At 42.2% G+C, this 10,548-nt stretch overlaps 1 protein-coding gene across 1 annotated transcript in view; it reads left to right on the forward strand.

Annotated features, from left to right (window-relative positions):
* Nucleotides 1-10,548, forward strand: part of SDF2 (stromal cell derived factor 2) — a 12,861-nt gene extending 2,313 nt beyond the window's left edge. Inside the window, exons 2-3 of the mRNA XM_008066700.2 lie at nucleotides 4,029-4,225; nucleotides 9,881-10,548. Of these exons, the coding sequence (XP_008064891.1) occupies nucleotides 4,029-4,225; nucleotides 9,881-10,168 (485 nt within the window). The 3' untranslated portion in view covers nucleotides 10,169-10,548. The remainder of the gene's footprint in view (nucleotides 1-4,028; nucleotides 4,226-9,880) is intronic.

The raw sequence follows: 10,548 nt of genomic DNA on the forward strand, positions 1-10,548 counted from the left end.
GGGTCTCGAACCGGCGGGCTCAGGCAGTCCACTCACCTCAGCCTCCCAAAGGCGCGGGATTACAGGCTGAGCCACCGAGCCCTGCTTGATTTTTTTTTTTTAACTGTAGAGAAGAGGTCTCATCATGTTGCTCAGGCTGGTCTCGAACCCATTGGCTCAGGTAGTCCTCTTGCCTTGGCCTCCCAAAGTGCTGGGCTTTACAGGCATGAACCACCATGCCTGACCAGTATAAGTTTTAATGAGCTCCTACTTTGGGACTAGTTTGTTCCAGATACAGGAGATACAGTAGTGAATCAGTCAAGCAATTTATCAGACCATGAAAACAAAGAGAAAGAATTTCAGGTAGTGAGATGTGAGTGGCATCTAAGATAAATGCTAGGTCTGGTGTGGTGGCTCACACCTATAATCCTGGCACTTTAGGAGGCCAGGAATTTGAAAACAGCCTGGGCAACATAGCAAGACTCTGTTCTAAAAAAAAAAAAAAGAAAAAAAAGAAAAAATGAGCCAGACATGATGGAGTGTGACTGTAGTCCTAGCTATTTGGAAGGCTGAGGCAGGAGGATCACTTGGGTCCAGGAGTTTGAGGTTCCGGTGAGTTATGATTGCACCACTGGACTCCAGGTTAGGCAGCAAATGATCTTATTTCCTACCTTGGATCTACTGAGTTAGAATGGAGATGGACAGCAGTCTGGCAGTAGAAATCTATAGGTTTAAAAGACTCGTTAGGTGGTTCTGATGGGCAGCCAGATTTGGGAGCCAGGTTCAGTCTGGAGCTCAGAAGAGATATCTGTGCTGAGCCTAAGATATAGAGTTAAATACAACACCTTTACAGATGGTGGTTGAAGATGTGATGGTAGTAAATGAGATGTCCTAGGATGAACTGTGGTTCTCAGTCAATTTGAATCACTTGAGAAACTTGTTAAAACACAAATGTGTTTCTGACCTCCACAATTGTTTAAGAACTACTGATAGAAACAGATGAGGGCCAGGTAGAGAACTCTGGGTAATGGCAAGGTATAAAGATTGGGGGGAGGAAGTGAAGGGTTGACTAGAAAGTAAAAAAAGTAGGAAACAAAATGTATATTATGATGTAGTGAGATCTGACAGCACTGTAAGGCAGTAACCAGAAGTATAAAGGAAAAATTGGGGGTTTTTTTCTCTTTTTTTTTTCTTTTTGAGTTGGAGTCTCATTCTGTCGCCCAGACTGGAGTGCAGTGGCCGCTCCTGGCCACCACAGCCTCGACCTGCTGGGCTCCGGCTATCCTGCCGCCTCAGCCTTCCGAGTAGCTGGAATCATAGGCATGCGCTACCATGCCTGGCTGATTTTTTGATTTATTGTAGAGATGAGGCCTCACCAAGTTGCCCAGGTGGTTCTCGAACCCTGCAGGCTCAGGCAGTCCACTCACCTCAGCCTCCCAAAGGCACGGGATTACAGGCTGAGCCATCGAGCCCAGCTCTTTTTCTTTTTTTTTTGAGTCAGAGTCTCACTCTGTTACTCAGGCTGGAGTGCAGCGACACACTCATGGCCACCCCACTGTCGACCTGCTGGGCTCAGGTGATTCCATCTCAGCTTTCCAGGTAGCTGGAGCCACAGGCTTGTGCCACCATGCCCAGCTAATTTTTTGATTTATCGTAGAGACGAGGTCTCACCATGTTGCTCATACTGGTCTCCAACCCCTGAGCTCAGTCAGTCCTCTCACCTCCGCCTCCCAAAGTGCTGAGATTACAGGTTTGAGCCACTGCACCCGGCTTCTTTTTTCTTTAAAGATATAATAGGCCGGGCTTGGTGGCTCAGCCTAGGTGAGTGGATTGCCTGAGCCTGCAGGTTCGAGACCCGCTCGGGCAACTTGACAGGACCTCGTCTCTACAATAAATCAAAAATTAGCCAGGTGTGGTAGCACGCTCCTGTAGTTCCGGCTACTTGGAAGGCTGAGGTGGTAGGATCGCCAGAGCCCAGCAGGTCAAGGCTGTGGTGGCCAGAGGGTGCCACTACACTCCAGTCTGGGCGACAGAGTGAGACTCCAACTCAAAAAAAATAAAATAAAATAAAAAATAAAGATGTAGCTGGGCTTGGCGGCTCAGCCTGTAATCCTGCACTTTGGGAGACTGAGGTGAGTGGATTGCCTGAGCCCGCAGGTTCGAGACCCGCCTGGGCAACTTGGCGAGACCTCATCTCTACAATAAATAAAAAATTAGCTGGGTGTGGTAGCGCGCTCCTGTAGTTCCACGCCCAGCTACTTGGAAGGCTGAGGCAGAAGGATCGCCGGAGCCCAGCAGATCGAGGCTGCAGTGGCCGGGAGCGGCCACTGCACTCCAGTCTGGGTGATAGAGTGATACTCCAACTCAAAAAAAAAAAATAAAAAGATATAATAAAGTGATGAGCTCAGTGGAAGAAGCTATTAGAGAGGTGTCGATAACTTGCAACATTAACCCAGATAACTGGCACAAGGCATAATGTGTTACATGGTAAAAGGGAAATAGCATCGAAAGACTGTGGTCAGGCAAGGCCATGAAACTGAAGACAAAGCTGGGTTGAAGAGGTGGGAATATTTGAGGAAAGTATCTGGGAAATATGGGATGCCTTCAAAGAATCTGGTAGTAAATGAGGCCTATGGAAGAAAATATCCCTGGAGTTTATAGGAATAGCCTGTTTAGGAAAACTTAACAGAAAATAAAGCTGGAGGAAAAACATGACCTTTAGTGGGACATGATGTGGTGGAGTTAGTTGAGTGTTAGTTCTAGAGTCAGACTGCTTAGGTTCAACCCCAGCCTTATTTCTTAGAGTTGTATGACATTTGAGCATGCTGTGCAACCTTTCTTATACCCTAGTATAAATTGGGGATAATGATAATTTAATAATACTGCCAGGCACAGTGGCTCATGCCTATAATCCCAGTACTTCAGGAGGCAGACGCGAGAGGATTTCCTGAGTCCAGGGGTTTGAGACCAGACTGGGCAAATTGGGGAGAGCTCATCTCTACAATAAATCAAACAATTAGCTGGGCGTGATGGTATGTACCTGTGGTTCCAGCTACTTGGAAGACTGAGGTGGAAGGATTGCCCGAGTCCAGCAGGTCAAGGCTGCAGTGGCCATGAGTATGCCACTGCACTCCAGCCTGGGTGACAGAGTGAGACCCCTACTAAAAAAAAAAAATTAATGATAATAATAATAATAATAATACCTACTTCAGAGAATAGATGGATGTGTCAAATAAGAATATTCAAGCAAGTGGCTGAGTGTGATGGCTCATGCCTGTAATCTCAGAACTTTGAGTGGCAGAGTAGGGAGGATTGCTTGAGCCCAGGAGTTCGAGACTAACCTAGACAACATAATGAGATCTCATCTCTAATTATTTTAAAACAAACAAACATGTTTATCTGTCTAATATCTTTTCTTGAAAATGCTTGGAATTTTGTGATTGACACATGTTTAAGTATAGACTATCATATAATAACTAATGCTATGTGAGCACATTTAGTATTTTTCCTAAATATTTTAATGTTGTAGAAGAAAAAATATTACCAAAATTTTTGTTAGTTTCTTTCATCTGAAGTATACTTCGATAACATCCTTGACCTGAGATTCTTTGCTATAGTCCTTAACTATGACATAACTACAACCCACCACTTTACAAGGTTTTCCCTCTCAGTTTTACAGAGGTCTATCCATTTTCCTAGTTTCTTAAGGTTATCAGCCTTAAGTTAGGTTGATTTGGTATTCAGTCCAAAGGGCCTCCACCAACTTGACATATATAGACTTATCACTGTTAGATGTAAACACACAAATATGGACTTACTGCTTGTCTAAGGTTTTGACAGCTTTGCACATTCCACATGCTAGGTCATTGTGGATGTGGGTGGTCTTCAGCACTTCTTGTAAAGCAGTCCATTACACCTCCAACAGCAGTGTCTTTCTGGGCTATGGTGCTATGTTATAGGTGAAGCTGAATTTTGAATACACCTGAGCTTTTGCCTCTGCACAGTTCATCAGCAGGGAAAGAGAGTTGCCTTTCTGTTTTTAACTGCAGGTAGTGGGCAACAGTCAGTGACAGGTGTAACTTCTGTGGATGACAGCAACAGTTACTGGAGGATACGGGGGAAGACTGCCACAGTATGTGAGAGGGGAACCCCCATCAAGTGTGGCCAGCCTATCCGGCTGACACATGTCAATACCGGCAGAAACCTACATAGTCACCACTTCACTTCACCTCTTTCTGGAAACCAGGTGAGGTACCATCCAGTGGATCATTGTTGCTCTGCATTACTCAATTGAGTTGTTGTTTGATCTCTTGGTTCTTAACCCTTTCTTTTTCAGGGTTAGATGTTCTCTTTTGTGCAAACCTGGAGAAATGGCTCTGTTTTATAAGTGTGAAGAAAATAGTGTCTGGTCAAAGTGGAGACCTTACATCTAGACCAAATTAAGAAATGGGGAGGAAAGACAGACTAGATACACATTAGCATATCCTAAATTCTGATAAATCCTGCAATAAAGAAACCCAGTGTTTTCCAACTTGCAATAATAATTGCTATTTTTAAATTCCTGTTTTTAAATTTTTAATTTGTATTTATTTTTTTCATTATAAAATTAAATAGGAATTTATTTTAAGTGTATTTAAGTTACAATTTTTCTCATACAAATTTACCTTATCCACAACTTTCTACAGTATATCAATTGATTAAGGCAGGGAAGAAACTAAGAACAAAGAATTAATAAGCATGAAAAAATAAGTGGGAAAACTTTCAAACTAAGTATAAAAGCCTACAGATTCTAAATATTGCTATGACTAATGACTGTAGTTCTATCATTTCATTTTAAAAGTATACCCTTGAATCCTCAGCCAAAATAAGTAGTGTTAGTGCCATGGATAATGAATTGATGAGTAAGCAATTTTATAACTCTAGGGCATGGCTAAAATCTAATATGGCAAGCACTAGAAAATATAGCATTCTGATTAAGGATTGTCTGGATTGGCTCTCTTGGTCAGTTAAATTATCCCAAGAGCTATCTCATTACTGGGAAATGCTCACATGAGATGAGAATCCCATTTATTCCCATGCATGCAGCTTTGCTTCTGCAGGGGAATTTGAGGAGGGGGACTGCTAGATGCCACACTCTACATTACTTACAGACTATGCATAGAAAAAGGAACTTTTAAGGAAAAAAATGTAGCTTAAGCATAATTTACCTCATCTGCCAAGGTGCATAGTGATTAAATTCAGACTAACTAAAAGGTTAGATGTTTCAAGGTTGTTTATTGAAGCAATTATTCTCTTAAGTAAAGGGGGTTAATAGGGAAAATCTTCATAGTCATTGTCATAGGGAAAATACAGTTGGCAGTTTATCTTAAAATATTTCACTAATAATGAATTATCACATTATCTACTAGAACCTTGTTATTAAATATGTAGTTTGCCGATCAGCAGCTTGGGCATCACCTGGGAAATTGTTAGCGATAATTAAAAAGTCAGAAATAGTCTCATTTCTGATCCTTTGTACATGGCTTGGGTCCACTGATGCGATCCAAGGGGACTAGAGGAGGCCAGAAAAAAGAAATGCAAGTTTTTACTTGTAGCAATTTGCGGTTGAGTTGCCTCATGACACTGGGAGTTTGGAGGTGGAGCCGGATGTGGCACGCATTGCGGAGCATGCTGTGAACTGTGGCACAGGAATGGTGCCTGGTGGCTTGTTGCTGGACTGCAGGACTCCATCTCAATTTGCCAAGGCTGCAAATACTCCATTGTACCCTGTAGTTCCAGCTACTTGGAAGGCTGAGGTGGAAGGATCGCCGGAGCCCAGCAGGTCGAGGCTGCGGTGGCTGGGAGCGGCCACTGTACTCCACTCTGGGCGACAGAGTGAGACTCCAACTCAAAAAAAAAAAAAAAAAAGCCAAATCTAAGAAATCATCTCCATCCATTAGGAGAAATTTGGACATTTACTATTATAAGAACTCATCTTTATGAATTTGGAGAGAACTGGACACTCTATTGTACAAAGACAACACTGTGCTTGTCCACATAGCAGGCTGCTGAAGGGACGGTTGAGAATTCAATTGATAGAATGATTTTCTTTTTTGTTTTCTCCATCTCCTGGCTTCTGAATGTCCCAGCGTCCTCCCTAATGACTCCGCAGACCTGCTTTTCACAGGGCAAAAAGGGAAGAAGCAAAGGCATGTGGCTTTCTCTGAGACGATCCAGCACTTCCACAGGCCCAGAAAAAAAAAAGCAAATTTTTTATTTTTAAATGATGCTACTAGCCACGCTAGGAAAATGGATTAGATATTGTGCCACTTTTTAAAGCTTTGCGCTTTCAGGGACTGTGGACCCTTTAATGACTCCCTTCTTCTCACCATTCCTGCTCTGTGTACACAGTTTTTCCTATTAACATCTTACTTTAGTAGGGTAAATTTGCTACATTTAATGAAGCAATAGTGATACATAATTATTTAAAAAGGTCCATAGTTTATTCTGCTTTTCACCTAATGTCCTTTCTCTGTTCTAAGATATTACATCACATTTACTTGCTGTGTCTTATTAGGTTCTTTTTGGCTGTGACAGTTTTTCTGATTTTCCTAGTTTTTGATGACCTTGGCAGTTTTGAGATGTATTGTCAGGTATATTGTAGAATACCTCTCTTGGAATTTGTCTGATTTTTTTTTTTTTTATGATCAGTTGATTTTATAAAGAGTTTTGGGAGGAAGATCACAGGGTAAAGTGCTATTTTTATCATATCATATCAGGGGTACATACTATCTATATGACTTGTGACTGTTGATGTTGACCATGACCACCTGGCTGAAGGGGTGTTTGTTAGATTTTTCCTGTAGTTATTCTTTTTTCATTTTCCCCATTTCCATACTGCACTTTTTGTAAGGAAGTCACTGTGTATGTTTCACACTTAAGGACTGGAGAGTTATGCTCCCCCACCTGAGATAGAATATCTACATAATTTATTTGGGATTATTCCATATGGGGGATTTGTCTTTCTCGTCTCCCAAATTTATTTTCTTATTTAGTAATTTACTTATATTTTATGAACTCATGGATATTTTATAATTTGAGTTATAATCCAATACCACTGTATTTTGTTGCTTCTGTTCCAACTTTGACTGTTTGGAGGTCCTTCGGTTAACTTTCTGTCTATTTGACAGAATCTCATTGTGTATGTTTTAAAGGACTTCCTTACTTTCTAGCACTAAAAGATGCTCCAGGCCCATCTTGTTTATTTTTTGCCCAAGTACTAGAATCACCATTTCTCCAAGGAGTCTTGCTACCTTTTATTGGAGAATGATATTACAACAAGATCTAGGCCCTGTGTGAGCTTGTTGCTACTGGAATGTTTCTTTTAGGCCCTCTTACCTGACAGAGTAAAGAAATATATGTGTATATACTTACTTATATGTATGAGTATAATGTAAGTATACACACGTATATCTATAAATATTTAAATGTGAAACCATTTGTATCTATATTAAGTTAAACGTGAGTCCCCCCCCCCAAGAGATTGAGTCTCACTATGTTGTCCAGACTGGAGTGTAGTGGCTATTCACAGGCAAGATCATAGCTCACTGCAGTCTCGTACTCCTGGGCTCAAACAATCTTCCTGCTTTAGTCTCCCAGGTAGCTGGGATTACTGGTGTTCACCACTGCATCTGGCTAGGGTTCTTATTGAAGTCTCTCTTAATTCATTACCACTTAGGTCATTGTAGCCTCCTCCCTGTGCTTATTTGTAAATTCCCACTCCATCAATGTGATACCTTGTTCCCACTATCTGCCATCCACTTATTTACTTGTTCAGTTCCAGTATGTATACAAGTATAGCAGTAGCAGAATTGCAGGAAGCTCACACAGGGCCAAAAAGCTCACACAGTACCCCCACAGGAAACAATTTTATTAAGTAGATTACTGGGCTTATGTGTAGTTCATTTTGCCTTTTATCTTGCAGACTATATTTACAAATGACTGCTTTTTAATAATCTAAAATGAAATAGTTATTAGTGCATATGTCTGAAATAATCACTAATTTTAAAAATTGCTGTTATATAAAAACTGAATAGTTAGCCTTAAGGAGAATGGGATTTAGATGAGGAGTGAAATCTAGAGAACTTGCTGTACTTTGCTCAGGTAATATGTACTATTTCATTTCAATCTCACATTTGTTCTGTAAGGTGATATTGTCATCATTTTATAGAGGAGAAAACAAAGACTGAAAGGTGTTACACAAGAAGGGATTGAGCTGAGTGAAATTCAAGATCTGTCTGACTCCAGAGCCCATCCCCTTTCCAACTTTCTCATTGGGTCACTTAAAATCTAGTTAAGGGAGCCAGGCTCGGTGGCTCAGCCTATAATCCCGCGCTTTGGGAGACTGAGGTGAGTGGATTGCCTGAGCCCGTGGATTCGAGACCACCTGGGCAACTTGGCGAGACTTCATCTCTACAATAAATAAAAAAATTAGCCGGGCGTGGTAGTGCGTGCCTATAGTTCCAGCTACTTGGAAGGCTGAGGCGGAAGGATCGCCAGAGCCCAGCAGGTCGAGGCTACGGTGGCCAGGAGCAGCCACTGTACTCCAGTCTGGGTGACAGAGTGAGACTCCAACTCCAAAAAAAAAAAATCTAGTTAAGGGAATGAAGCAAGAATATCTAAAGTCAAAGAACAAGGGATATAAAGTGTTTTAAGACTATAATAATCCCAATGCTTTGTGAGGTGGAGGCGAAAGGATTACCTGAGCTCAGGGGTTCAAGACCAGCCTGAGCAGCATGGCGAGACCGCATCTCTACAATAAATAAAAAAATCAGCCAGGGGTTCCAACTATTTGGAAGGCTGAGGTGGAAGGATCCATGTCAAGAAAATAGAGCCAGCAAGTCGAGGCTACAGGGGCTGTGAGCATGCCACTGCACTCCAACCTGAGTGACAGAGTGAGCTCCAACTCAAGAAAGAAAAATAAAACTATAATTAAAAAAATAAGGCAAATATAGTATTAATTGCAAAATAAATGTTTGAACCATAATCATCTTTTTTTTTTTTTCATTTTGGTACCATGACTCAGATATAAACTGTGGACCAAAATCTTATAGGAACTAATGTCTTTTTCTTTTCTGTGCCCTTTGTGTCTTTCTGATCCCCCCCCACACAGTTGATTTTATTCATTTTATTTTTAAAAATTGTTTTTGAGTTGGAGTCTCACTCAGTCACCCAGACTGGAGTGCAGTGGCTGCTCCCGGCCACTGCTGCCTCAACCTGCTGGGCTCCAGCGATCCTTCTGCCTCAGCCTTCCAAGTAGCTGGAACTACAGGCACACGCTACCATACCTGGGTAATTTTTTGATTTATTGTAGAGATGAGGTCTCGCCAAGTTGCTCAGGTGGGTCTTGATCCCACAGGCTCAGACAATCCACTCACCTCAGCCTCCTAAAGTACGGGATTACAGGCTGAACCACCGAGCCTGGCTGATTTTATTTTATTTTAAGCAACATGGAAGACTGGGAATGGTGGCTCCAGCCTGTAATCCCAGCACTTTAAGAGGCCAAAGCCGGAGGAGTGCTTGAGGCCAGGAGTTCAAGACCAGTCTTGGCAAGACCAGCAAGCAAAAGACCCTGTCTCTACAAAAAATACAAAAATTATCCAGTCATGGTGGCGTGTGCCTGTGGTCCTAGCTGCTTGGGAGGCTGGAGTGGAAGGATCGCTTGAGTGCAAGAGTTCGAGGATACATACCAGCCTTAGCAACAGAGTGAGATTCTGTCTCAAAAATAACCAACCAACCAACCAACCCTGGAAAGTCTCCCATTTTTAACTTCTGGGCAACCTTATTATTCTTTCCATTGCCTGCCTCCCCTTTTAAGCCTATGTGTCACTATACTAATGTTACCCCTTTTTGTATTTTCCAGGAAGTGAGTGCTTTTGGTGAGGAAGGGGAAGGTGATTATCTGGATGACTGGACAGTGCTCTGTAATGGGCCCTACTGGGTGAGAGATGGTGAAGTGCGGTTCAGACATTCTTCCACTGAGGTACTGCTGTCTGTCACAGGAGAACAATATGGTAGACCTATCAGTGGGCAAAAAGAGGTGCATGGCATGGCCCAGCCAAGCCAGAATAACTACTGGAAAGCCATGGAAGGCATCTTCATGAAGCCGAGTGAGTTGTTGAAGGCAGAAGCCCACCATGCAGAGCTATGAGTCTAGAGCCTCTGAACCACTGTCACCACACAATGTTCATAGACATCTGCTGCTGTTTCACCTTGGGATCCCTGCCACAAGTTTCCCGGGTAGTGGACATGACACCACTGAGATGAAGATGCACAACAGAAAATGGCAGCTGTGTTTGGAAACTTCAGCCCTTCACAGTTGAATTGGTTGCTTTCCCAGTCAGTTCCTTCTGAGTAGAGGACTTTCTGGTGAAGGGGCAGATGCTTTTATTTAGACTGATAAAACTGAGGGGTACATCCCTCTTAGCTGGGAAACTTTTACTCCTCAGGAGCTTAGCATCATGGATTGTTAATGTGTGTGACTTTTCCCCTATTTTTCTTTCTCCAAAATGAAAAACAAATTTCTTATTA

This window comes from Carlito syrichta, unplaced genomic scaffold (assembly GCF_000164805.1).
Source record: "Carlito syrichta isolate Samal-C Ts95f unplaced genomic scaffold, Tarsius_syrichta-2.0.1 Scaffold309091, whole genome shotgun sequence".
NCBI lineage: Eukaryota > Metazoa > Chordata > Mammalia > Primates > Tarsiidae > Carlito > Carlito syrichta.